Genomic DNA, 27,933 nt, shown 5'->3' on the forward strand with positions numbered 1-27,933 from the left:
CAGAGCGGTGATGTCACTGCTGTATAATATAACTGATATCTGCAGAGCGGTGATGTCACTGCTGTATAATATAACTGATATCTGCAGAGCGGTGATGTCACTGCTGTATAATATAACTGATATCTGCAGAGCGGTGATGTCACTGCCTGTATAATATAACTGATATCTGCAGAGCGGTGATGTCACTGCCTGTATAATATAACTGATATCTGCAGAGCGGTGATGTCACTGCCTGTATAATATAACTGATATCTGCAGAGCGGTGATGTCACTGCTGTATAATATAACTGATATCTGCAGAGCGGTGATGTCACTGCTGTATAATATAACTGATATCTGGAGAACAGTGATGTCACTTCCTGTATAATATAACTGATATCTGCAGAGCGGTGATGTCACTGCTGTATAATATAACTGATATCTGCAGAGCGGTGATGTCACTGCTGTATAATATAACTGATATCTGCAGAGCGGTGATGTCACTTCCTGTATAATATAACTGATATCTGCAGAGCGGTGAGGTCACTGCCTGTATAATATAACTGATATCTGCAGAGCGGTGATGTCACTGCTGTATAATATAACTGATATCTGCAGAGCAGTGATGTCACTGCTGTATAATATAACTGATATCTGCAGAGCGGTGATGTCACTGCTGTATAATATAACTGATATCTGCAGAGCGGTGATGTCACTGCTGTATAATATAACTGATATCTGCAGAGCGGTGATGTCACTGCTGTATAATATAACTGATATCTGCAGAGCGGTGATGTCACTTCCTGTATAATATAACTGATATCTGCAGAGCGGTGATGTCACTTCCTGTATAATATAACTGATATCTGCAGAGCGGTGATGTTACTGCTGTATAATATAACTGATATCTGCAGAGCGGTGATGTCACTGCTGTATAATATAACTGATATCTGCAGAGCGGTGATGTCACTGCTGTATAATATAACTGATATCTGCAGAGCGGTGATGTCACTGCTGTATAATATAACTGATATCTGCAGAGTGGTGATGTCACTGCTGTATAATATAACTGATATCTGCAGAGCGGTGATGTCACTGCTGTATAATATAACTGATATCTGCAGAGTGGTGATGTCACTGCTGTATAATATAACTGATATCTGCAGAGCGGTGATGTCACCTCCTGTATAATATAACTGATATCTGCAGAGTGGTGATGTCACTGCTGTATAATATAACTGATATCTGCAGAGCGGTGATGTCACTGCTGCATAATATAACTGATATCTGCAGAGCGGTGATGTCACTGCTGCATAATATAACTGATATCTGCAGAGCGGTGATGTCACTGCTGCATAATATAACTGATATCTGCAGAGCGGTGATGTCACTGCTGCATAATATAACTGATATCTGCAGAGCGGTGATGTCACTGCTGCATAATATAACTGATATCTGCAGAGCGGTGATGTCACTGCTGCATAATATAACTGATATCTGCAGAGCGGTGATGTCACTGCTGTATACTATAACTGATATCTGCAGAGCGGTGATGTCACTGCTGCATAATATAACTGATATCTGCAGAGCGGTGATGTCACTGCTGTATAATATAACTGATATCTGCAGAGCGGTGATGTCACTGCTGTATAATATAACTGATATCTGGAGAGCGGTGATGTCACTGCTGTATAATATAACCGATATCTGCAGAGCGGTGATGTCACTGCTGTATAATATAACTGATATCTGCAGAGCGGTGATGTCACTGCAGTATAATATAACTGATATCTGCAGAGCAGTGATGTCACTGCTGTATAATATAACTGATATCTGCAGAGCGGTGATGTCACTGCTGTATAATATAACTGATATCTGCAGAGCGGTGATGTCACTGCTGTATAATATAACTGATATCTGCAGAGCGGTGATGTCACTGCTGTATAATATAACTGATATCTGCAGAGCGGTGATGTCACTGCTGTATAATATAACTGATATCTGCAGAGCGGTGATGTCACTGCTGTATAATATAACTGATATCTGCAGAGCGGTGATGTCACTGCTGTGTAATATAACTGATATCTGCAGAGCGGTGATGTCACTGCTGTGTAATATAACTGATATCTGCAGAGCGGTGATGTCACTGCTGTATAACTGATATCTGCAGAGCGGTGATGTCACTGCTGTATAATATAACTGATATCTGCAGAGCGGTGATGTCACTGCTGTATAATATAACTGATATCTGCAGAGCGGTGATGTCACTTCCTGTATAATATAACTGATATCTGGAGAGCGGTGATGTCACTGCTGTATAATATAACTGATATCTGCAGAGCGGTGATGTCACTGCTGTGTAATATAACTGATATCTGCAGAGCGGTGATGTCACTGCTGTATAATATAACTGATATCTGCAGAGCGGTGATGTCACTGCTGTATAATATAACGGATATCTGCAGAGCGGTGATGTCACTCCTGTATAATATAACTGATATCTGCAGAGCGGTGATGTCACCTCCTGTATAATATAACTGATATCTGCAGAGCGGTGATGTCACTGCTGTATAATATAACTGATATCTGCAGAGCGGTGATGTCACTACTGTATAATATATCTGATATCTGCAGAGCGGTGATGTCACTTCCTGTATAATATAACTGATATCTGCAGAGCGGTGATGTCACTGCTGTATAATATAACTGATATCTGGAGAGCAGTGATGTCACTGCTGTATAATATAACTGATATCTGCAGAGCTGTGATGTCACTGCTGTATAATATAACTGATATCTGCAGAGCGGTGATGTCACTGCTGTATAATATAACTGATATCTGCAGAGCGGTGATGTCACTGCTGTATAATATAACTGATATCTGCAGAGCGGTGATGTCACTGCTGTATAATATAACTGATATCTGCAGAGCGGTGATGTCACTGCTGTATAATATAACTGATATCTGCAGAGCGGTGATGTCACTGCCTGTATAATATAACTGATATCTGCAGAGCGGTGATGTCACTGCCTGTATAATATAACTGATATCTGCAGAGCGGTGATGTCACTGCCTGTATAATATAACTGATATCTGCAGAGCGGTGATGTCACTGCTGTATAATATAACTGATATCTGCAGAGCGGTGATGTCACTGCTGTATAATATAACTGATATCTGGAGAACAGTGATGTCACTTCCTGTATAATATAACTGATATCTGCAGAGCGGTGATGTCACTGCTGTATAATATAACTGATATCTGCAGAGCGGTGATGTCACTGCTGTATAATATAACTGATATCTGCAGAGCGGTGATGTCACTGCTGTATAATATAACTGATATCTGCAGAGCGGTGATGTCACTTCCTGTATAATATAACTGATATCTGCAGAGCGGTGATGTCACTGCTGTATAATATAACTGATATCTGCAGAGCGGTGATGTCACTGCTGTATAATATAACTGATATCTGCAGAGCGGTGATGTCACTGCTGTATAATATAACTGATATCTGCAGAGCGGTGATGTCACTGCTGTATAATATAACTGATATCTGCAGAGCGGTGATGTCACTTCCTGTATAATATAACTGATATCTGCAGAGCGGTGATGTCACTGCCTGTATAATATAACTGATATCTGCAGAGCGGTGATGTCACTGCTGTATAATATAACTGATATCTGCAGAGCAGTGATGTCACTGCTGTATAATATAACTGATATCTGCAGAGCGGTGATGTCACTGCTGTATAACTGATATCTGCAGAGCGGTGATGTCACTGCTGTATAATATAACTGATATCTGCAGAGCGGTGATGTCACTGCTGTATAATATAACTGATATCTGCAGAGCGGTGATGTCACTGCTGTATAATATAACTGATATCTGCAGAGCGGTGATGTCACTTCCTGTATAATATAACTGATATCTGCAGAGCGGTGATGTCACTTCCTGTATAATATAACTGATATCTGCAGAGCGGTGATGTCACTTCCTGTATAATATAACTGATATCTGCAGAGCGGTGATGTCACTTCCTGTATAATATAACTGATATCTGGAGAGCGGTGATGTCACCTTCTGTATAATATAACCGATATCTGCACAGCGGTGATGTCACTGCCTGTATAATATAACTGATATCTGCAGAGCGGTGATGTCACTGCTGTATAATATAACTGATATCTGCAGAGTGGTGATGTCACCTTCTGTATAATATAACTGATATCTGCAGAGCGGTGATGTCACTTCCTGTATAATATAACTGATATCTGCAGAGCGGTGATGTCACTGCTGTATAATATAACTGATATCTGCAGAGCGGTGATGTCACCTTCTGTATAATATAACTGATATCTTCAGAGCGGTGATGTCACTTCCTGTATAATATAACTGATATCTGCAGAGCGGTGATGTCACTTCCTGTATAATATAACTGATATCTGGAGAGCGGTGATGTCACCTTCTGTATAATATAACCGATATCTGCACAGCGGTGATGTCACTGCCTGTATAATATAACTGATATCTGCAGAGCGGTGATGTCACTGCTGTATAATATAACTGATATCTGCAGAGCGGTGATGTCACTGCTGTATAATATAACTGATATCTGCAGAGCGGTGATGTCACTGCTGTATAATATAACTGATATCTGCAGAGCGGTGATGTCACTTCCTGTATAATATAACTGATATCTGCAGAGCGGTGATGTCACTGCTGTATAATATAACTGATATCTGCAGAGCGGTGATGTCACCTTCTGTATAATATAACTGATATCTTCAGAGCGGTGATGTCACTTCCTGTATAATATAACTGATATCTGCAGAGCGGTGATGTCACTGCTGTATAATATAACTGATATCTGGAGAACAGTGATGTCACTTCCTGTATAATATAACTGATATCTACATTATAGTCCTGGGTAGTCAGAGGTGTCTTTCGGCATCTTGTGTACTGGGACTTCTGTCACCTCCATGCTGATGTCTTGGTCGCCCACCGCCCTGTGTCCTCAGCTGGAGACTTTCCTGGGTACTTATTGTCTGGTTCTTTAGAGACATCTCCCAGCATGGTGTCCTCTGGCTGACATTCCTGGACAGTAGAGGGCACTGGTGTAGGTTTCCTCTCGGCCTCATAGGACTGTGACCTCGGAGGAGGTGAGGGTGTCCTGGTGGTCTCCAGATCAAGGCCTGGTTTCTTCCATTACCCGTTCCTCGCGGGTGGGACTTTGGGGTCTTCGTTCCCTGTAGAGCATTGATGACTATTTGAAGCTTTCTTTTCATTCTTCTTCAGACTCATCGTCATCAGATCTGAGATTAAAGATCCCAAGAAAACCGCAAGGAAGACACTTCCATTAGGATCCCCCCAGAGCAAGGTCTCTTCACTATCCCTCGTCCCAACATCTAAAGTTAGTGATCACCTGAGGGGGGCACTTATTTTTTCACAGAAGGAAAAAACATTTTAGAGAGTTACATCTTGAAGAGATGAATCCCTGTGGAGGGGCGGGGGACTCTGTTCTTCACATATCGTCTTCTGATCTCTGCCATTCCATATGATTCAGGGCGTGAGCATGCAGACCGTGTCCGTCCAGCCGGTGGCTCTAGGCCAGACCATGACCACCATCACTCAGCTGGTCCCGAATGACTGGAGCTCCGGCCTGTGCGACTGCTGCGAGGACATGGGAATATGTAAGTGCTGACCTGAGCAGAGAACCCCGGCCTGCGCGACCATCGTGACAGAGGCCACATCCGGCTCCACAGTGACTCACCCTATACTGCCCGCTCATTATTACTGCTGACAACCTGCCTGTACATTATGTGAAGGGTTGTCAGCCCCGCCCTCTTGTCCTTCTAGTTTAGGCCTTGCAGTATACCTCCTCTCCTCCTCTGTTCACAGGCTGCTTCGCTTGCTGGTGTTTCTCCTGTTTCCAGTGCTCCACGGTCAGTGACTTTGGCGAGTGCTTGTGTCTCCCGCTCCTCGAGTGCGTTAGTTTTGGCTACAATCCGTACTGTCCGACCGTGTCTCTGGCCATGAGGGTTGGCGTCCGAGAGCGGTACAAGATCCCGGTATGTACCTGTATGTCCGGCGTGCCGGCTTCTCCCCGGCACAGGTCTGATTTGACCAGGGTTGGGGCTTTGACCACAATTACGGCAACAATTATATCGCATGATTCCTCCTCACATGGTGGCAGCTGCTCTGCCCTTCAACTCTCAGGACAGTACCGCCATAGACCCATGTGCTGAGACCGATCCTACTCACATGGTCTACGAAATGTTGATGGCACCGCACTGACCCCTCTCCTCTCTTACAGGGCTCCATCTGCAATGACTGCTGCACCGTCTACTGGTGCTTACCCTGCTCCTGGTGCCAGATGGCTCGAGAGATCAAGAAACGCAAGCTGCCCGTCAGCTTCGTCACTGCCCATACCAGCACTATTGGCTCGCCCGTAATGCAAGCCCAAAATATCACTGTACATTCAGCTCTAAAATAGTATCGCCTACAGCAAGCATTACCCAACATGAGGACGACCCTACACAGAGAGCAATACAACTAGTGCATGAAGTCCGATGCAACGCCTCCGGCACCAGGTCTGATCCGACGCCCCCAGCACCTGGTGCACAAGGTATGATCAAACACCCCCCAGCATCCGGTGCACGAGGTCTGATCTAATGCCACTGGCATCTGGTGCACGAGGTCTGATCCAAAGCCCCTGGCACCTGGTGCACGAGGTCCGATCCGACGCCCCTGGCACCTGGTGCACGAGGTCCGATCCGACGCCCCTGGCACCTGGTGCACGAGGTCCAATCCGACGCCCCTGGCACCTGGTGCACGAGGTCCAATCCGACGCCCTTGGCATCTGGTGCATTAGGTCTGATCCGACGCCACCAGCATCTGGTGCACGAGGTCTGATCCAACGCCCTCAGCACCTGGTGCCTAAGGTCCAATCCAACTTCCGTGGCACCTCCTGGACAAGGTCCGATTCAACTCCACTGCCATTTGGTGCATGAGGTCCAAACCAACACGGAAATCAACTCCACAAGGTCCAATCCAAGAACTTCCAGCTACAATGATGGAAAGGCAGATCCAGTAGTGAGAGATGGATGGAGATCGTCAAATCTTTCCCATGAGGCACTAAACCGGACCGAGGAAGGTCTCACTTCTGGAGTGCACTCCCTTTTCAGAAGAGCTGGAACACAACATTTCCCCACAGCCAACATTCAGGACTGTTCCTGTGAGGTCAGAGTAACTTCCAATATGAAGGTCTGTAGGACGTCACCAGTTGTCTCCCCACATTTTCTAGAACACACCTTAATTCACACCTCTCATTGTGTGGATCTCACCATCGGCTCCACCATTATACGAAGGTCTGTAAGACATCACCATATGTTACCTCTCCCATGTGAAGCTTTCCAGAATGTTACCACGGTCGCGCCCCTCACCATGTAGGACGTCATCACGGGTCACACCCCGGTGTAAAGCTCACAGGTTACGTTACTTGTGTTATACGGTGTCACTGAGGGTTACACCTTAATCAAATGGAAACTAGTCCCAATAAAGGTCAGTAATCTGCAGCACGGCTGGTTCTTGTGTAGTGTCTTCGTCCTGATCTACCAGTCACATCCCGGTCGGTGATGTCAACTTGACAAGCCCTGGATCTCATCACCACTGTTCCCCATGAACCTAATGGAGAACCCACAACTCATGCTCTCCAGGTCTTCCTTCTAGGGTCTTAAGGATCTCCCTGGCACATGGCTTCATCTGGTCACCAGTCGGCTCTTTCCACAGTGGTGTATACAGTCCGCCTCGGTGGAAGGTTGTCAATCTGAAGGAAGAAGAAGCAGTGATCCTAAATGCCCTGTCACACACAGAGATAAATCTGCGGCAGATCTGTGGTTGCAGTGAAATTGTGGACAATCAGTGCCAGGTTTGTGGCTGTGTACAAATGGAACAATATGTCCATGATTTCACTGCAACCACAGATCTGCCAAAGATTTATCTCTGCGTGTGACGGGGCCTTTAGTATTGTTATAGTCCAACTATCACTGAGGAAGGTCCTGAGAACTGGAAATTCATTAGAGACCTCCCTGATGTCACCACCTCTGTGTCCAGACCCCAAGGACCACCAGTTGTGGAGACTCAGGAGCACAGGTTCCTCCATGTCTGAGCATCACCGTCCCTGACACTTCTGCTCTATATATAGAACTTTCCTTGCACAAGTTGTCACCCGCAGGGATGATGACTGGTGGCACCAGCCTGACCTGATGTGCCGTGTTCTGCAGTCACACCTCGATGCAAAGAAATTCCTGACATTTTAGTTTTGTTTTCTTAAGATCTGAGAGTGGTGACTTCTCAGAGAAGAGTCCACACCCAGACATTTCTGATCAAAGAGTCCACCACAAGGACAGGGCCACTGATCGATGCTTCCCACAGAGGAACTCAGGGGACAGGAAAGTCCTTCTGGTCATTCACACTGGCCCCTCAGGAGCCAGTTCTGCAACCCATAAACTGCACCAGTCACGCTGAAGTGACCTGCACCAAAGGTTCCCATATACAACCAGCTAGGAGAAGGGTCCCACCACCCGGAGACCCCACAAGATGCCATGCTATTACTGAAGCAGCATTAATTCCCGGGTGCTGAACCTGTGAGCAGGGCAACCCACATAATACATGTATAATTCACAGTAACCAATACAACAGTGACCAACCGGTGCAGACGGAGACACCAATGAGCCCTCCGCCCCATGTGCTGTGAGCAATACCACCCCGTCATCACATGGAGGACAGAGCTGCAGGACCACAGCAAAGAACCAAAGTGCTCCACAGTGCTGAACATAAAGAGGCCGGAGCCTTATACTATAGACTGGGAATAGAAAGTATGACAGCACAATATAGAGAGAAAGCAGAAGGGTAATGAGGGGCACTGTATGGAGAGGGGCAGTCTATAGCGAGGGCACAATATAGAGAGGAGGTAGAAGTGTAAAGAGGGGCACTGTATGGAGAGGGACAGTGTACAGAGAGGGCACTGTATGGAGAGGGGCAGTGTACAGAGGGGGCACAGTATGGAGAGGGGCAGTGTACGGAGAGGGCACAATATGGAGAGGGGCAGTGTACAGACGGGGCACAGTATGGAGAGGGGCAGTGTAAAGAGGGGGTACAGTGGGCAGTGTACAGAGGGGGCACAGTATGGAGAGGGGCAGTGTACAGAGGGGGCACAGTATGGAGAGGGGCAGTGTACAGAGGGGGCACAGTATGGAGAGGGGCAGTGTACAGAGGGGGCACAGTATGGAGAGGGGCAGTGTACAGAGGGGGCACAGTATGGAGAGGGGCAGTGTACAGAGTGGGTACAGTATGGAGAGGGGCAGTGCACAGATTGGGCACAGTATGGAGAGGAGCAGTGTACAGAGGGGGTACAGTATGGAGAGGGGCAGTGTACAGAGGGGGTACAGTATGGAGAGGGGCAGTGTACAGAGGGGGCACAGTATGGAGAGGGGCAGTGTACAGAGTGGGTACAGTATGGAGAGGGGCAGTGCACAGATTGGGCACAGTATGGAGAGGAGCAGTGTACAGAGGGGGTACAGTATGGAGAGGGGCAGTGTACAGAGGGGGTACAGTATGGAGAGGGGCAGTGTACAGAGGGGGCACAGTATGGAGAAAGGCAGTGTACAGAGTGGGCACAGTATGGAGAGGGGCAGTGTACAGAGGGGGCACAGTATGGAGAGGGGCAGTGTACAGAGGGGGCACAGTATGGAGAGGGGCAGTGTACAGAGGGGGCACAGTATGGAGAGGGGCAGTGTACAGAGGAGGCACAGTATGGAGAGGGGCAGTGTACAGAGGGGGCACAGTATGGAGAGGGGCAGTGTACAGAGGGGGCACAGTGTACAGAGGAGGCACAGTATGGAGAGAGGCAGTGTACAGAGGGGGCACAGTATGGAGAGGGGCAGTGTACACAGGGTGCACAGTATGGAGAGGAGCAGTGTACAGAGGGGGCACAGTATGGAGAGGGGCAGTGTACAGAGGGTGCACAGTATGGAGAGGAGCAGTGTACAGAGGGGGCACAGTATGGAGAGGGGCAGTGTACAGAGGGGACACAGTATGGAGAGGGGCAGTGTACAGAGGGGACACAGTATGGAGAGGGGCAGTGTACAGAGGGGACACAGTATGGAGAGGGGCAGTGTACAGAGGGGGCACAGTATGGAGAGGGGCAGTGTACAGAGGGGGCACAGTATGGAGAGGGGCAGTGTACAGAGGGGGCACAGTATGGAGAGGGGCAGTGTACAGAGGAGGCACAGTATGGAGAGGGGCAGTGTACAGAGGGGGCACAGTATGGAGAGGGGCAGTGTACAGAGGGGGCACAGTATGGAGAGGAGCAGTGTACAGAGGAGGCACAGTATGGAGAGGAGCAGTGTACAGAGGGGGGACAGTATGGAGAGGGGCAGTGTACAGAGGGGGGACAGTATGGAGAGGGGCAGTGTACAGAGGGGGGACAGTATGGAGAGGGGCAGTGTACAGAGGGGGGACAGTATGGAGAGGGGCAGTGTACAGAGGGGGCACAGTATGGAGAGGGGCAGTGTACAGAGGGGGCACAGTATGGAGAAAGGCAGTGTACAGAGGGGGCATAGTATGGAGAGGGGCAGTGTACAGAGAGGGCACAGTATGGAGAGGGGCAGTGTACAGAGGGGGCACAGTATGGAGAGGGGCAGTGTACAGAGGGGGCATAGTATGGAGAGGGGCAGTGTACAGAGGGGGCATAGTACGGAGAGGGGCAGTGTACAGAGGGGGCACAGTATGGAGGGGCAGTGTACAGAGGGGGCACAGTATGGAGAAAAGGAGATGGAACCTAGAGTAGAAGAAAGAGGCCTGAGCTCCACCGTGCAGAAATCCTGAAATCAGCAGGTTGGTGAGGATTTACGGGGTATATGGGGGTCCGCTCACTTTGGAGGGATATACAAGCACCAGGCACAATCGTATCAAAGCCTGAGAGGAAACGAATCAGCTGTCAAAGGTGGCGGTGCAGGGACCACCATGGAGCAGATAGTTTACAATTAAAAAAGCGGTTGATATAAGCATTGCTGAATGTGAGAGGCAAGTGGTGTACCCCCACATCTGAAGAGAGGGGCTCAGGTGCAAAGGGCACACAAGGCATATGGCTGCAGTGCTCCCGACTGATGGGGGGCTTTTGTATCTCTCGGTGATATAGTCTGGTGTTCTGTGTAACAAACTGACAATCAAGAAAATATCTATAAAAACTCAACGAGAACGTAACCAGCGCTCTATGCTGGAAAATGCTCATCCCTTAGAGTCGTGGACTGCGCTCTACGTCCATTGGTCCAATAGTCTTTAGGCTGCAGACAGCTTCTCACCGGACTAAAACATTGAATGTAGACCAAATGTTACTCTACATTTCATACTGCTACTGGTGATTTATTACTGGTTCTGGTCATGTATTCATGTACTCATGGTAGTTCTGCAGCTGTTTTCATGTACTGATAGTGGTTCTGGTGATGTATTAATGTACTGATGATGGTTTTGTATTCTTGAACTAAGGGCGTCTTTGCACACTACGACATCGCAGGTGCGATGTCGGTGGGGTCAAATCGAAAGTGACGCACATCCAGCGTCACTTGCGATGACGTAGTGTGTAAATCCTAGATTATACAATGAACGAGCGCAAAAGCGTTGTTATCGTATCATCGGTGCAGGCTCCGACATTTCGATAATGCCGGTACCGCGACAGGTATGATGTAGTTCCTCGTTCCTGCGGCAACACACATCGCTGTGTGTGAAGCCGCAGGAACGAGGAACATCTCCTTACCTGCCGCCTGCGGCTATATGGAAGGAAGGAGGTGGGCGGGATGTTTACATCCTGCTCATCTCCGCCCCTCCGCCGCCATTGGCCGCCTACCGTGTGACATCACTGTGACGCCGCACGACCCGCCCCCTTAGGAAGGAGGCGGGTCGCCGACCAGAGCGATGGTCGCAGGGCAGCTGAGTGCACGTGAAGCTGGTGTAGCGATAATTATCGCTACGCCAGCTATCACAAGATATCGTACCTGCGACAGGGGCGGGGACTATTGCGTGCGACATCGCAGCATCGGCTTGCGATGTCGCAACGTTCAAAGCCCGCCTAATGGTGGCAGTGATGGTGGTGTGATGTAGTCAAGCACTAAATATGGGTCTAGTGCCACAGTCATCTACTGTTGGAGGTTCTGGTAAGGTATTACTATACTGATGATAGTTCTGATACTGTATCCATGTACTGATGGTGGTTCTGGTGATGTATTCATGTACTGATGCTTGTTCTGTTGATGTAATCAAGTACTGAATGTGGGTCCAGTGCTTTAGTCATGTACTTTTGATGATTGTGATGCTGCATTTCTGTAATAGTGATAGTTCTGGTACTGTAATAATGAACTACTGGTGGTTCAGATGCTGTATTCATCTACTAATGGTGGTTCTGGTGATGGTGGTACTGATACTGTAATAACGTACTGCTAGTGGTTCTGGTGATGTATTCCTGTACTGATGTTGGTTCTGATACTGTATTCATGTAATGATGGCGTTGATTTATTGCTCTTCTTATGGTGGTTCTGTATTCATGTATTGATGATGGGTTTGGTGATGTGTTCTTGTGCCAATAGCAAGTGTGATGTTACATTTCTGTGCTGATGGTAGTTCTGGTGATTTAGTCATGAACTAACGGTGGTTCTGATGCTATTCCTGTACCGATGGTGGTTGTGGTGATGGATTCCTGTACCGATGGTGGTTCTGATACAGTATTTCTCTACTGATGGTCGTTCTTGTGATGTAGTCAAGTACAGAACGTGAATACAGTGCCATAGTCCTGCACTGTTGATGGGTCTGGTGATGGATTACCATACAAATGGTGGTTCTGATGCTTTAATCACATACTGATGTTGATTCTGATTCTGTATTCATGTATTGACAGTGATTCTGTAAATCTGTACTGATAGTTTTGGTGATAGATTCATGAACTGAAGGTGATTTGATTGCTATTTATTTACTGAAGGTGATTCTGGTGATCTATTCTTGTACTGCTGGTGGTTCTCAGACTCTTCATGTACTGATGATGGTTCTGGTCATGTATTTTTGTACTGATGGTGGTTCTGAGACTGTATTCATGTATTGATGGTGGTTCTGGTGATGTATTCATGTACTGATGGTGGTTCTGGTGATGTATTCCTGTACTTATCGTGGTTCTGTACTATTAATGGTTTTGGTGGTGTTCTTCTACCGATGGTGATTGTGATGATGCATTTCTGGGGGTGAGTGGACCAAATGGGAGGGGTAAGCAGACCGCACCAAGGTGATAGTGACAGGCACATATGGACTGGGTGCAGCTGGTGGTGTTGCTGACATCAGCTTCTTCCAGTCAGAACATAGTAGAAGGGGGCAACACCACCAGCCTCCATGTTCAGCTGCTGAGAGCAGACATTAAAGCATCAGCCCTTGTGATGCAGGAACAGCCTCCCCCATATAAGATATTGGTTATCTCTCAGCAGAAAACCTTTAATAAAATGTCAATGTACAAGAAATACAAATGTACTGTATTATCAGCTCCTCACAACGCCATGGCGGCCCACCCCAGGATGAGCAGTGTGCCCCCGTATGGCGCGGCCTTGGTCAGGGTAGGGTCTCCGCTCAGTGCATGATAATAGAAGGAACCACAAAATAGGACGACACCAGACGTCAGGAGCGATCCGGCCTGCAGGAGGAGCCAGAGAGCAGCAGTGAGCGTCTGGTAACCGAAAAACAGGCTCCACCTACACAATGGTCCCAGTACCCAGGAGGCATCAGGGGGACAGGAGCTGGGGCCCCTCTGTCTCATACATACCAGCAGGGGGCGTCTGCAGTGCGGCACCGCCAGTAACGCCAGGCTGTGCAGGAAGTGATAGCGATTACCAGTCTCATAGAGCTGAAAAAGAAAACAGATCAGTGGGGGAGGGAGAGTGCGCAGCAAGAGTCCTGCCCCTGCAGAGCAGAAATCTGACTGCAGATCTCAACTATTCCCAAAAAAAAACGACTACCACAGCAAACACCAGAACACAAGAGGGAAACAAGGGGAGAAGATCGGAAATAATGGAAAACTGCAAATGTCCCCACAGCAGGGAGAGAAAGAGGGGGGAAAGAGAGAGGGTGCCGGAAGTGGAGCGAAAAGAAGAGAAGGAAGGGGCCAAGAGAAGGAGGGGGGGGGAGAAGAGAAGGAGAGGGCCGGAAGAGAAGAGAAAGAGGGGTCCGGAAGAGAAGAGAAAAGAAGAGAAGGAGGGGGCCAAGAGAAGGAGGGGGGGGAGAGAAGGAGAGGGCTGGAAGAGAGAAGAAAGAGGGGGGCCGGAAGAGAAGAGAAAGAAGGGGCCAGAAGAGAAGAGAAAAGAAGAGAAGGAGGGAGCCAAGAGAAGGAGGGGGCCAGAAGAGAAGGGAAAGAGGGGCCAGAAAAAAAAAAAAAGAGAAAGAGGGGGCCGGAAGAGAAGAGAAAGAGGGGTCAGGATGAGAAGAGAAAAGAGAAGGAAGGGGCCAAGAAAAGGAGGGGGCCAAGAGAAGGAGGGGGCTGGAAGAGAGAAGAAAGAGGGGGCCGGAAGAGAAAAGAAAAGAGAAGGAAGGGGCCAAGAAAAGGAGGAGGGGGGAGGGGGCTGGAAGAGAAGAGAAAGAAGGGGCCAGAAGAGAAGAGAAAAGAAGAGAAGGAATGGGCCAAGAAAAGGAGGGGGCCAAGAGAAGGAGAGGGCCGGAAGAGAGAAGAAAGAGGGGGCCGGAAGAGAAGAGAAAAGAAGAGAAGGAAGGGGCCAAGAGATGGAGGAGGGGGGGAGGGGGCCGGAAGAGAAGAGAAAGAAGGGGCCAGAAGAGAAGAGAAAGGAAAAAAGGGGGCCTAGAGAAGGAGGGGGGGGGGAGAGAAGAGAAGGAGGGTCCGAAGAGAAGAGAGGGAGGGGGACCGAAGAGAAAAGAAGAGAAGGAGGGGGCCAAGAGAAGGAGAGGGACGGGGAAGAGAAGGGAAAGTGGGGACAAAGTGAAAGAGGGGGGCCAAGAAAAGAGAAGGAGGGGGGCCAGAGAATGAGGGGGGTGGGGGAGTCAAGAGAAGGAGGATGCGAAGGGGATCCAAATAAAGGGAGGGGCGGTAGAGAAAGGGGATGGGGCAGAGATCCCAGGTAATGAATAGAGAAGTCACCTCCTTCAGGTAATCGTCCCGATCGCTGCGCCGGAAACCTGGAAAATAGAGAATGCAGTCATTTACCATCTCACTGCAGGGGGTGCCAAAACGCAATATCTCCACCTCACCACATGGGGTGCCTCATCCAACATACTTCTGCACCAGCAGACTCTCCCTCTGGTGGTCTCCGTGTGTCACTGTCTCCCTCTGGTGGTCGCTCTGTGTCACTGTCTCCCTCTGGTGGTCACCCTGTGTCACTGTCTCCCTCTGGTGGTCACCCTGTGTCACTGTCTCCCTCTGGTGGTCACCCTGTGTCACTGTCTCCCTCTGGCGGTCGCAGTGTGTCACTGTCTCCCTCTGGCGGTCGCTCTGTGTCACTGTCTCCCTCTGGCGGTCGCCCTGTGTCACTGTCTCCCTCTGGTGGTCGCCCTGTGTCACTGTCTCCCTCTGGTGGTCGCCCTGTGTCACTGTCTCCCTCTGGTGGTCGCCGTGTGTCACTGTCTCCCTCTGGTGGTCGCCGTGTGTCACTGTCTCCCTCTGGTGGTCGCCGTGTGTCACTGTCTCCCTCTGGCGGTCGCTCTGTGTCACTGTCTCCCTCTGGCGGTCGCTCTGTGTCACTGTCTCCCTCTGGCGGTCGCTCTGTGTCACTGTCTCCCTCTGGTGGTCGCTCTGTGTCACTGTCTCCCTCTGGCGGTCGCCCTGTGTCACTGTCTCCCTCTGGTGGTCGCTCTGTGTCACTGTCTCCCTCTGGTGGTCGCTCTGTGTCACTGTCTCCCTCTGGTGGTCGCTCTGTGTCACTGTCTCCCTCTGGTGGTCGCCGTGTGTCACTGTCTCCCTCTGGTGGTCGCTCTGTGTCACTGTCTCCCTCTAGTGGTCGCTCTGTGTCACTGTCTCCCTCTGGTGGTCGCCCTGTGTCACTGTCTCCCTCTAGTGGTCGCTCTGTGTCACTGTCTCCCTCTAGTGGTCGCTCTGTGTCATTGTCTCCCTCTGGTGGTCGCTCTGTGTCACTGCCTCCCTCTGGTGGTCGCCGTGTGTCACTGTGTCCCTCTAGTGGTCGCCGTGTGTCACTGTGTCCCTCTAGTGGTCGCTCTGTGTCACTGTCTCCCTCTAGTGGTCGCCCTGTGTCACTGTCTCCCTCTAGTGGTCGCCCTGTGTCACTGTCTCCCTCTAGTGGTCGCCCTGTGTCACTGTCTCCCTCTAGTGGTCGCTCTGTGTCACTATCTCCCTCTAGTGGTCGCTCTGTGTCACTGTCTCCCTCTGGTGGTTGCTCTGTGTCACTGTCTCCCTCTGGTGGTCGCCGTGTGTCACTGTCTCCCTCTGGTGGTCGCCGTGTGTCACTGTCTCCCTCTGGAGGTCGCCGTGTGTCACTGTCTCCCTCTGGAGGTCGCTCTGTGTCACTGTCTCCCTCTGGTGGTCGCCGTGTGTCACTGTGTCCCTCTAGTGGTCGCCCTGTGTCACTGTCTCCCTCTAGTGGTCGCCCTGTGTCACTGTCTCCCTCTGGTGGTCGCTCTGTGTCACTGTCTCCCTCTGGTGGTCGCCCTGTGTCACTGTCTCCCTCTAGTGGTCGCCCTGTGTCACTGTCTCCCTCTGGTGGTCGCCGTGTGTCACTGTCTCCCTCTGGTGGTCGCCCTGTGTCACTGTCTCCCTCTGGTGGTCGCCCTGTGTCACTGTCTCCCTCTGGTGGTCGCCGTGTGTCACTGTCTCCCTCTGGTGGTCGCCGTGTGTCACTGTCTCCCTCTAGTGGTCGCTCTGTGTCACTGTCTCCCTCTGGTGGTCGCTCTGTGTCACTGTCTTCCTCTGGTGGTCGCTCTGTGTCACTGTCCTCCCTCTAGTGGTCGCCCTGTGTCACTGTCTCCCTCTGGTGGTCGCTCTGTGTCACTGTCTCCCTCTGGTGGTCGCTCTGTGTCACTGTCTCCCTCTGGTGGTCGCCGTGTGTCACTGTCTCCCTCTGGTGGTCGCTCTGTGTCACTGTCTCCCTCTAGTGGTCGCTCTGTGTCACTGTCTCCCTCTAGTGGTCGCTCTGTGTCACTGTCTCCCTCTGGTGGTCTCCCTGTGTCACTGTCTCCCTCTGGTGGTCGCCCTGTGTCACTGTCTTCCTCTGGTGGTCGCCGTGTGTCACTGCCTCCCTCTGGTGGTCGCTCTGTGTCACTGTCTCCCTCTGGTGGTCGCCGTGTGTCACTGCCTCCCTCTGGTGGTCGCCGTGTGTCACTGCCTCCCTCTGGTGGTCGCCCTGTGTCACTGTCTCCCTCTAGTGGTCGCTCTGTGTCACTGTCTCCCTCTGGTGGTCGCTCTGTGTCACTGTCTCCCTCTGGTGGTCGCCGTGTGTCACTGTCTCCCTCTAGTGGTCGCTCTGTGTCACTGTCTCCCTCTGGTGGTCGCTCTGTGTCACTGTCTCCCTCTGGTGGTCGCCCTGTGTCACTGTCTCCCTCTGGTGGTCGCCCTGTGTCACTGTCTTCCTCTGGTGGTCGCCGTGTGTCACTGCCTCCCTCTGGTGGTCGCCGAGTGTCACTGTCCTCCCTCTGGTGGTCGCCGAGTGTCACTGTCTCCCTCTGGTGGTCGCCGTGTGTCACTGTCTCCCTCTGGTGGTCGCTCTGTGTCACTGTCTCCCTCTAGTGGTCGCTCTGTGTCACTGCCTCCCTCTGGTGGTCGCCCTGTGTCACTGTCTCCCTCTAGTGGTCGCTCTGTGTCACTGTCTCCCTCTAGTGGTCGCTCTGTGTCACTGTCTCCCTCTAGTGGTCGCCCTGTGTCACTGTCTCCCTCTGGTGGTCGCCCTGTGTCACTGTCTTCCTTTGGTGGTCGCCCTGTGTCACTGCCTCCCTCTGGTGGTCGCTCTGTGTCACTGTCTCCCTCTGGTGGTCGCCGTGTGTCACTGTCTCCCTCTGGTGGTCGCCGTGTGTCACTGTCTCCCTCTGGTGGTCGCTCTGTGTCACTGTCTCCCTCTAGTGGTCGCTCTGTGTCACTGCCTCCCTCTGGTTGTCGCCCTGTGTCACTGTCTCCCTCTAGTGGTCGCTCTGTGTCACTGTCTCCCTCTGGTGGTCGCCCTGTGTCACTGTCTCCCTCTAGTGGTCGCTCTGTGTCACTGTCTCCCTCTAGTGGTCGCCGTGTGTCACTGTCTCCCTCTGGTGGTCGCCGTGTGTCACTGTCTCCCTCTGGTGGTCGCCGTGTGTCACTGTCTCCCTCTGGTGGTCGCCGTGTGTCACTGTCTCCCTCTGGTGGTCGCCCTGTGTCACTGTCTCCCTCTGGTGGTCGCCCTGTGTCACTGTCTTCCTTTGGTGGTCGCCGTGTGTCACTGCCTCCCTCTGGTGGTCGCTCTGTGTCACTGTCTCCCTCTGGTGGTCGCCGTGTGTCACTGTCTCCCTCTGGTGGTCGTCGTGTGTCACTGTCTCCCTCTGGTGGTCGCTCTGTGTCACTGTCTCCCTCTGGTGGTCGCTCTGTGTCACTGTCTCCCTCTGGTGGTCGCTCTGTGTCACTGTCTCCCTCTGGTGGTCGCCGTGTGTCACTGTCTCCCTCTGGTGGTCGCCCTGTGTCACTGTCTCCCTCTGGTGGTCGCCCTGTGTCACTGTCTCCCTCTGGTGGTCGCCGTGTGTCACTGCCTCCCTCTGGTGGTCGCTCTGTGTCACTGTCTCCCTCTGGTGGTCGCTCTGTGTCACTGTCTCCCTCTGGTGGTCGCTCTGTGTCACTGTCTCCCTCTGGTGGTCGCTCTGTGTCACTGTCTCCCTCTGGTGGTCGCTCTGTGTCACTGTCTCCCTCTGGTGGTCGCCCTGTGTCACTGTCTTCCTCTGGTGGTCGCCGTGTGTCACTGCCTCCCTCTGGTGGTCGCTCTGTGTCACTGTCTCCCTCTGGTGGTCGCTCTGTGTCACTGTCTCCCTCTGGTGGTCGCCCTGTGTCACTGTCTCCCTCTGGTGGTCGCCCTGTGTCACTGTCTTCCTCTGGTGGTCGCCCTGTGTCACTGTCTCCCTCTGGTGGTCGCTCTGTGTCACTGTCTCCCTCTAGTGGTCGCTCTGTGTCACTGTCTCCCTCTGGTGGTCGCTCTGTGTCACTGTCTCCCTCTGGTGGTCGCTCTGTGTCACTGTCTCCCTCTGGTGGTCGCCCTGTGTCACTGTCTTCCTTTGGTGGTCGCCGTGTGTCACTGCCTCCCTCTGGTGGTCGCACTGTGTCACTGTCTCCCTCTGGTGGTCGCTCTGTGTCACTGTCTCCCTCTGGTGGTCGCCCTGTGTCACTGTCTCCCTCTGGTGGTCGCCCTGTGTCACTGTCTCCCTCTGGTGGTCGACGTGTGTCACTGTCTCCCTCTGGTGGTCGCCGTGTGTCACTGTCTCCCTCTGGTGGTCGCTCTGTGTCACTGTCTCCCTCTGGTGGTCGACGTGTGTCACTGTCTCCCTCTGGTGGTCGACGTGTGTCACTGTCTCCCTCTGGTGGTCGACGTGTGTCACTGTCTCCCTCTGGTGGTCGCCGTGTGTCACTGTCTCCCTCTGGTGGTCGCTCTGTGTCACTGTCTCCCTCTGGTGGTCGCTCTGTGTCACTGTCTCCCTCTGGTGGTCGCTCTGTGTCACTGCCTCCCTCTGGTGGTCGCCGTGTGTCACTGTCTCCCTCTGGTGGTCGCCCTGTGTCACTGTCTTCCTCTGGTGGTCGCTCTGTGTCACTGTCTCCCTCTGGTGGTTGCTCTGTGTCACTGTCTCCCTCTAGTGGTCGCTCTGTGTCACTGTCTCCCTCTGGTGGTCGCTCTGTGTCACTGTCTCCCTCTGGTGGTCGCCGTGTGTCACTGTCTCCCTCTGGTGGTCGCTCTGTGTCACTGTCTCCCTCTGGTGGTCGCTCTGTGTCACTGTCTCCCTCTGGTGGTCGCCGTGTGTCACTGCCTCCCTCTGGTGGTCGCCGTGTGTCACTGCCTCCCTCTGGTGGTCGCTCTGTGTCACTGTCTCCCTCTGGTGGTCGCTCTGTGTCACTGTCTCCCTCTGGTGGTCGCCCTGTGTCACTGCCTCCCTCTGGTGGTCGCCGTGTGTCACTGTCTCCCTCTGGTGGTCGCTCTGTGTCACTGCCTCCCTCTGGTGGTCGCTCTGTGTCACTGTCTCCCTCTGGTGGTCGCCCTGTGTCACTGCCTCCCTCTGGTGGTCGCTCTGTGTCACTGTCTCCCTCTGGTGGTCGACGTGTGTCACTGTCTCCCTCTGGTGGTCGCCGTGTGTCACTGTCTCCCTCTGGTGGTCGCTCTGTGTCACTGTCTCCCTCTGGTGGTCGCCCTGTGTCACTGCCTCCCTCTGGTGGTCGCCCTGTGTCACTGTCTCCCTCTGGTGGTCGCCCTGTGTCACTGTCTCCCTCTGGTGGTCGCCCTGTGTCACTGTCTCCCTCTGGTGGTCGCCGTGTGTCACTGCCTCCCTCTGGTGGTCGCCGTGTGTCACTGTCTCCCTCTGGTGGTCGCTCTGTGTCACTGCCTCCCTCTGGTGGTCGCTCTGTGTCACTGTCTCCCTCTGGTGGTCGCCCTGTGTCACTGCCTCCCTCTGGTGGTCGCTCTGTGTCACTGTCTCCCTCTGGTGGTCGACGTGTGTCACTGTCTCCCTCTGGTGGTCGCCGTGTGTCACTGTCTCCCTCTGGTGGTCGCTCTGTGTCACTGTCTCCCTCTGGTGGTCGCCCTGTGTCACTGTCTCCCTCTGGTGGTCGCCCTGTGTCACTGTCTCCCTCTGGTGGTCGACGTGTGTCACTGTCTCCCTCTGGTGGTCGCCGTGTGTCACTGTCTCCCTCTGGTGGTCGCTCTGTGTCACTGTCTCCCTCTGGTGGTCGCCCTGTGTCACTGCCTCCCTCTGGTGGTCGCTCTGTGTCACTGTCTCCCTCTGGTGGTCGCCCTGTGTCACTGTCTCCCTCTGGTGGTCGCCCTGTGTCACTGTCTCCCTCTGGTGGTCGCTCTGTGTCACTGCCTCCCTCTGGTGGTCGCCGTGTGTCACTGTCTCCCTCTGGTGGTCGCCCTGTGTCACTGTCTTCCTCTGGTGGTCGCCCTGTGTCACTGTCTTCCTCTGGTGGTCGCTCTGTGTCACTGTCTCCCTCTGGTGGTCGCCCTGTGTCACTGTCTCCCTCTGGTGGTCGCCCTGTGTCACTGTCTTCCTCTGGTGGTCGCTCTGTGTCACTGTCTCCCTCTGGTGGTCGCCCTGTGTCACTGTCTCCCTCTGGTGGTCGCTCTGTGTCACTGTCTCCCTCTGGTGGTCGCCCTGTGTCACTGCCTCCCTCTGGTGGTCGCTCTGTGTCACTGTCTCCCTCTGGTGGTCGCCCTGTGTCACTGTCTCCCTCTGGTGGTCGCCGTGTGTCACTGTCTCCCTCTGGTGGTCGCTCTGTGTCACTGTCTCCCTCTGGTGGTCGCTCTGTGTCACTGTCTCCCTCTGGTGGTCGCTCTGTGTCACTGTCTCCCTCTGGTGGTCGCCCTGTGTCACTGTCTCCCTCTGGTGGTCGCCGTGTGTCACTGTCTCCCTCTGGTGGTCGCTCTGTGTCACTGTCTCCCTCTGGTGGTCGCTCTGTGTCACTGTCTCCCTCTGGTGGTCGCCCTGTGTCACTGTCTCCCTCTGGTGGTCGCCGTGTGTCACTGTCTCCCTCTGGTGGTCGCTCTGTGTCACTGTCTCCCTCTGGTGGTCGCCGTGTGTCACTGCCTCCCTCTGGTGGTCGCCGTGTGTCACTGCCTCCCTCTGGTGGTCGCTCTGTGTCACTGTCTCCCTCTGGTGGTCGCTCTGTGTCACTGTCTCCCTCTGGTGGTCGCCCTGTGTCACTGTCTCCCTCTGGTGGTCGCCCTGTGTCACTGCCTCCCTCTGGTGGTCGCCCTGTGTCACTGTCTCCCTCTGGTGGTCGCCCTGTGTCACTGTCTCCCTCTGGTGGTCGCCCTGTGTCACTGTCTCCCTCTGGTGGTCGCCGTGTGTCACTGCCTCCCTCTGGTGGTCGCCGTGTGTCACTGTCTCCCTCTGGTGGTCGCTCTGTGTCACTGCCTCCCTCTGGTGGTCGCTCTGTGTCACTGTCTCCCTCTGGTGGTCGCCCTGTGTCACTGCCTCCCTCTGGTGGTCGCTCTGTGTCACTGTCTCCCTCTGGTGGTCGACGTGTGTCACTGTCTCCCTCTGGTGGTCGCCGTGTGTCACTGTCTCCCTCTGGTGGTCGCTCTGTGTCACTGTCTCCCTCTGGTGGTCGCCCTGTGTCACTGTCTCCCTCTGGTGGTCGCCCTGTGTCACTGTCTCCCTCTGGTGGTCGACGTGTGTCACTGTCTCCCTCTGGTGGTCGACGTGTGTCACTGTCTCCCTCTGGTGGTCGCTCTGTGTCACTGTCTCCCTCTGGTGGTCGCCCTGTGTCACTGTCTCCCTCTGGTGGTCGCCCTGTGTCACTGTCTCCCTCTGGTGGTCGCTCTGTGTCACTGCCTCCCTCTGGTGGTCGCCGTGTGTCACTGTCTCCCTCTGGTGGTCGCCGTGTGTCACTGTCTCCCTCTGGTGGTCGCCCTGTGTCACTGCCTCCCTCTGGTGGTCGCTCTGTGTCACTGTCTCCCTCTGGTGGTCGCCCTGTGTCACTGTCTCCCTCTGGTGGTCGCCCTGTGTCACTGTCTCCCTCTGGTGGTCGCTCTGTGTCACTGCCTCCCTCTGGTGGTCGCCGTGTGTCACTGTCTCCCTCTGGTGGTCGCCCTGTGTCACTGTCTTCCTCTGGTGGTCGCCCTGTGTCACTGTCTTCCTCTGGTGGTCGCTCTGTGTCACTGTCTCCCTCTGGTGGTCGCCCTGTGTCACTGTCTCCCTCTGGTGGTCGCCCTGTGTCACTGTCTTCCTCTGGTGGTCGCTCTGTGTCACTGTCTCCCTCTGGTGGTCGCCCTGTGTCACTGTCTCCCTCTGGTGGTCGCTCTGTGTCACTGTCTCCCTCTGGTGGTCGCCCTGTGTCACTGCCTCCCTCTGGTGGTCGCTCTGTGTCACTGTCTCCCTCTGGTGGTCGCCCTGTGTCACTGTCTCCCTCTGGTGGTCGCCCTGTGTCACTGTCTCCCTCTGGTGGTCGCTCTGTGTCACTGTCTCCCTCTGGTGGTCGCTCTGTGTCACTGCCTCCCTCTGGTGGTCGCCCTGTGTCACTGTCTCCCTCTGGTGGTCGCTCTGTGTCACTGTCTCCCTCTGGTGGTCGCCCTGTGTCACTGTCTTCCTCTGGTGGTCGCTCTGTGTCACTGTCTCCCTCTGGTGGTCGCCCTGTGTCACTGTCTCCCTCTGGTGGTCGCCCTGTGTCACTGTCTCCCTCTGGTGGTCGCCCTGTGTCACTGTCTCCCTCTGGTGGTCGCTCTGTGTCACTGTCTTCCTCTGGTGGTCGCTCTGTGTCACTGCCTCCCTCTGGTGGTCGCCCTGTGTCACTGTCTCCCTCTGGTGGTCGCTCTGTGTCACTGTCTCCCTCTGGTGGTCGCCCTGTGTCACTGTCTTCCTCTGGTGGTCGCTCTGTGTCACTGTCTCCCTCTGGTGGTCGCCCTGTGTCACTGTCTTCCTCTGGTGGTCGCTCTGTGTCACTGTCTTCCTCTGGTGGTCGCTCTGTGTCACTGTCTTCCTCTGGTGGTCGCCCTGTGTCACTGTCTCCCTCTGGTGGTCGCCCTGTGTCACTGTCTTCCTCTGGTGGTCGCTCTGTGTCACTGTCTCCCTCTGGTGGTCGCTCTGTGTCACTGTCTCCCTCTGGTGGTCGCCGTGTGTCACTGTCTTCCTCTGGTGGTTGCTGTGTCACTGTCTCCCTCTGGTGGTCGCCGTGTGTCACTGTCTTCCTCTGGTGGTTGCTGTGTCACTGTCTCCCTCTGGTGGTCGCTCTGTGTCACTGTCTCCCTCTGGTGGTCGCTCTGTGTCACTGTCTTCCTCTGGTGGTCGCTCTGTGTCACTGCCTCCCTCTGGTGGTCGCTCTGTGTCACTGTCTCCCTCTGGTGGTCGCTCTGTGTCACTGCCTCCCTCTGGTGGTCGCCCTGTGTCACTGTCTCCCTCTGGTGGTCGCCCTGTGTCACTGTCTCCCTCTGGTGGTCGCCCTGTGTCACTGCCTCCCTCTGGTGGTCGCCGTGTGTCACTGTCTCCCTCTGGTGGTCGCCCTGTGTCACTGTCTCCCTCTGGTGGTCGCCCTGTGTCACTGTCTTCCTCTGGTGGTCGCCCTGTGTCACTGTCTCCCTCTGGTGGTCGCCCTGTGTCACTGTCTCCCTCTGGTGGTCGCCCTGTGTCACTGTCTCCCTCTGGTGGTCGCCCTGTGTCACTGTCTCCCTCTGGTGGTCGCCCTGTGTCACTGTCTCCCTCTGGTGGTCGCCCTGTGTCACTGTCTTCCTCTGGTGGTCGCCCTGTGTCACTGTCTCCCTCTGGTGGTCGCCGTGTGTCACTGTCTTCCTCTGGTGGTCGCTCTGTGTCACTGTCTTCCTCTGGTGGTCGCCGTGTGTCACTGTCTCCCTCTAGTGGTCGCCGTGTGTCACTGTCTCCCTCTGGTGGTCGCTCTGTGTCACTGCCTCCCTCTGGTGGTCGCTCTGTGTCACTGTCTCCCTCTGGTGGTCGCCGTGTGTCACTGTCTCCCTCTGGTGGTCGCCCTGTGTCACTGTCTCCCTCTGGTGGTCGCCGTGTGTCACTGTCTTCCTCTGGTGGTCGCCGTGTGTCACTGTCTCCCTCTGGTGGTCGCCGTGTGTCACTGTCTCCCTCTGGTGGTCGCCGTGTGTCACTGTCTCCCTCTGGTGGTCGCTCTGTGTCACTGTCTCCCTCTGGTGGTCGCCGTGTGTCACTGTCTCCCTCTGGTGGTCGCTCTGTGTCACTGTCTCCCTCTGGTGGTCGCTCTGTGTCACTGTCTCCCTCTGGTGGTCGCTCTGTGTCACTGTCTTCCTCTGGTGGTCGCCGTGTGTCACTGTCTCCCTCTGGTGGTCGCCGTGTGTCACTGTCTCCCTCTAGTGGTCGCTCTGTGTCACTGTCTTCCTCTGGTGGTCGCCCTGTGTCACTGTCTCCCTCTGGTGGTCGCCGTGTGTCACTGTCTCCCTCTAGTGGTCGCTCTGTGTCACTGTCTTCCTCTGGTGGTCGCCCTGTGTCACTGCCTCCCTCTGGTGGTCGCCGTGTGTCACTGTCTCCCTCTGGTGGTCGCCCTGTGTCACTGTCTCCCTCTGGTGGTCGCCGTGTGTCACTGTCTCCCTCTGGTGGTCACCGTGTGTCACTGTCTCCCTCTAGTGGTCGCTCTGTGTCACTGTCTTCCTCTGGTGGTCGCCCTGTGTCACTGTCTCCCTCTGGTGGTCGCCGTGTGTCACTGTCTCCCTCTGGTGGTCGCCCTGTGTCACTGTCTCCCTCTGGTGGTCACCGTGTGTCACTGTCTCCCTCTGGTGGTCGCCGTGTGTCACTGTCTCCCTCTGGTGGTCGCCCTGTGTCACTGTCTCCCTCTGGTGGTCGCCCTGTGTCACTGTCTCCCTCTGGTGGTCGCCCTGTGTCACTGTCTTCCTCTGGTGGTCGCCCTGTGTCACTGCCTCCCTCTGGTGGTCGCCGTGTGTCACTGTCTCCCTCTGGTGGTCGCAGTGTGTCACTGTCTCCCTCTGGTGGTCGCTCTGTGTCACTGTCTCCCTCTGGTGGTCGCCGTGTGTCACTGTCTCCCTCTGGTGGTCGCCCTGTGTCACTGTCTCCCTCTGGTGGTCGCCCTGTGTCACTGTCTCCCTCTGGTGGTCGCTCTGTGTCACTGTCTCCCTCTGGTGGTCGCCCTGTGTCACTGTCTTCCTCTGGTGGTCGCCCTGTGTCACTGCCTCCCTCTGGTGGTCGCCGTGTGTCACTGTCTCCCTCTGGTGGTCGCCCTGTGTCACTGTCTCCCTCTGGTGGTCGGTTTCGGTTATGACGCAGGTCACGTGTTCTCCGTTTCTACCACCAGGGGGCGCAGTGTACACGCTATAGGGCGATACAATGTGCTGCTTCCACGTGACCGGAAGTTGCAGTTGCGCAGCTCCCCTCCGTGCTCCTGTCGGGCTGGCGTCTCCTGGTCCGTATTTGGCGGCCCCTCTTACCGTGCGCCCCGTAGGCTCCCGCCGTCACCGCTAGAGCCCCCGACACTGCCCCGACCCGCCCCCACACCGCGGCTGCCAACATTCTCCTGCCGCGCCGCCGCTGCTTATTACAAGCTCTAGCCCCGCCCTGTACTCGCTTTAATCTTTGTTACCACGCCCCTCTCACAGCTTTAGTGGCTGATTGGTTAGTCTCAATCATAGCGTGATGACGTTAAAGGAGCAAGTGGCCAGTAGTTGTCCTCCGGGCGCCATGTTTTCAGTTAGGAAACGCCCCCATGAGAGCTGGAGGCCGCCATCTTTGATGTGGGCAGTGGTTCAGTTACATGAATTTCTGAGGACTCCAGACACGTGACCTCTTTCTAGAGTGCTGGCGGGATGAGGTGGGCGGAGTCTGGTGTATTGAGCTGGTCACGTGGGGATGAGAGTGGTCAGGGCCGCCATCAGAGCATTACAACCATGACTGGTGTACGGGGCCGGTGAAGGTGGGGGCCCGGGGTAATTACTCCGCTTTATTAAGCCCTGCCCGCTTCACCGGGCCCCCCCTCTTCACCGGGCCCCGGTCACAGCCGCAGCAGAGGGGCCCGGCGGTGTCGCTTCAGGGCCGCCATCAGGGCATTACAACCATGACTGGTGTACGGGCCCGGTGAAGAGGGGGGGCCCGGGGTAATTACTCCGCTTTATTAAGCCCTGCCCGCTTCACCGGGCCCCCCCTCTTCACCGGGCCCCGGTCACAGCCCAGCAGAGGGGCCCGGCGGTGTCGCTTCAGGGCCGCCATCAGGACATTACAACCATGACTGGTGTACGGGGCCGGTGAAGAGGGGGGGCCCGGGGTAATTACTCCGCTTTATTAAGCCCTGCCCGCTTCACCGGGCCCCCCCTCTTCACTGGGCCCCGGTCACAGCCGCAGCAGAGGGGCCCGGCGGTGTCGCTTCAGGGCCGCCATCAGGGCATTACAACCATGTCTGGTGTACGGGCCCGGGGTAATTACTCAGCTTTATTAAGCCCCGGGCTGGCTGGCCCCTCCTCTTCACCAGGCCCCAGTCACAGCCGCAGCAGAGGGGCCCGGCCATGTCGCTTCAGCCACTGCACACACGGCTGAATTGCTTGAGAAGCCTTCCTAGGACGTCGCATGTAATTTAGCCATGTGGCCAGAAGCAAGGCGAGCAGAGCAGGGAGGAGCGGATTGGGGGGACAGCGCGTCATCCCGCAGCCCAGCATGATGAGGTCATTACTTTGCACCTCATCACACTGCTGCGAGCAACACGGAGGTGGCGAGGATGCGGCATCCAGCGGGGAATGGTAGGCGCTGCAAGAGCTGAAGATCCCTGGGGGAGGTGGGGGCCCATCCAGCTGAATTGCATCGCTGCTCAGAGAGGACGTGGGAGCCAGCAAGGGTGAGTAAAATGTTTTTTTTCTTTTTGCGGCAGACAAACATACAAGGAGAGGCCCTGGAAGGGGATATATACAAGAAGGAGGACATATATACCAGGAAGGGGACAAAAACCATGATGGGGACATATATACCAAAATGTGCACAGGAGCGGGATATATATACACCAGTAGGGACCCTGGAAGGGGATATATACAAGAAGGAGGACATATATACCAGGAAGGGAGCAAAAGCCAGGATGGGGACATTATACCAGAATGTGCACAGGAGGGGGATATATATACACACCAGTAGGGACCCTGGAAGGGGATATATACAAGGAGGAGGACATATATACCAGGAAGGGAGCAAAAACCAGGATGGGGACATTATACCAGAATGTGCACAGGAGGGGGATATATATACACCAGTAGGGACCCTGGAAGGGAACATATATACAAGAAG

At 54.1% G+C, this 27,933-nt stretch overlaps 2 protein-coding genes across 2 annotated transcripts; one reads left to right on the top strand and one right to left on the bottom strand.

The window, feature by feature from the left end:
- Positions 1-5,557: 5,557 nt before the first annotated feature.
- On the top strand, positions 5,558-7,528 carry LOC142266787 (cornifelin-like). Its single transcript, XM_075332319.1, has 3 exons — positions 5,558-5,675; positions 5,884-6,053; positions 6,299-7,528. The coding sequence occupies exons 1-3, from the start codon at positions 5,558-5,560 to the stop codon at positions 6,476-6,478; spliced, it is 468 nt and encodes a 155-aa protein (XP_075188434.1). The 3' UTR covers positions 6,479-7,528.
- A 5,940-nt stretch (positions 7,529-13,468) lies between these two features.
- On the bottom strand, positions 13,469-26,194 carry TMEM256 (transmembrane protein 256). Its single transcript, XM_075332320.1, has 4 exons — positions 26,100-26,194; positions 15,164-15,201; positions 13,841-13,921; positions 13,469-13,711 (listed from the first exon to the last, which is right to left on the bottom strand). Exons 1-4 carry the CDS (start codon positions 26,179-26,181, stop codon positions 13,568-13,570), a joined length of 345 nt encoding a protein of 114 aa, XP_075188435.1. The 5' UTR covers positions 26,182-26,194; the 3' UTR covers positions 13,469-13,567.
- Between the last annotated feature and the right edge of the window lie 1,739 nt (positions 26,195-27,933).

The sequence above is a fragment of the Anomaloglossus baeobatrachus genome, unplaced genomic scaffold, assembly GCF_048569485.1.
Source record: "Anomaloglossus baeobatrachus isolate aAnoBae1 unplaced genomic scaffold, aAnoBae1.hap1 Scaffold_291, whole genome shotgun sequence".
NCBI classification, from domain to species: domain Eukaryota; kingdom Metazoa; phylum Chordata; class Amphibia; order Anura; family Aromobatidae; genus Anomaloglossus; species Anomaloglossus baeobatrachus.

Coding starts and splice junctions, on each gene's coding strand:
- LOC142266787 (XM_075332319.1), top strand. CDS start 5,558: ATGCAGACCGTGTCCGTCCAGCCGGTGGCTCTAGGCCAGACCATGACC. Junction 5,676..5,883: donor CTGCGAGGACATGGGAATAT/GTAAGTGCTGAC, acceptor CTCTGTTCACAG/GCTGCTTCGCTTGCTGGTGT. Junction 6,054..6,298: donor GAGAGCGGTACAAGATCCCG/GTATGTACCTGT, acceptor CCTCTCTTACAG/GGCTCCATCTGCAATGACTG.
- TMEM256 (XM_075332320.1), bottom strand. CDS start 26,181: ATGTTGGCAGCCGCGGTGTGGGGGCGGGTCGGGGCAGTGTCGGGGGCT. Junction 15,202..26,099: donor GGGAGCCTACGGGGCGCACG/GTAAGAGGGGCC, acceptor TCTATTTTCCAG/GTTTCCGGCGCAGCGATCGG. Junction 13,712..13,840: donor ACTGCAGACGCCCCCTGCTG/GTATGTATGAGA, acceptor CTCCTCCTGCAG/GCCGGATCGCTCCTGACGTC.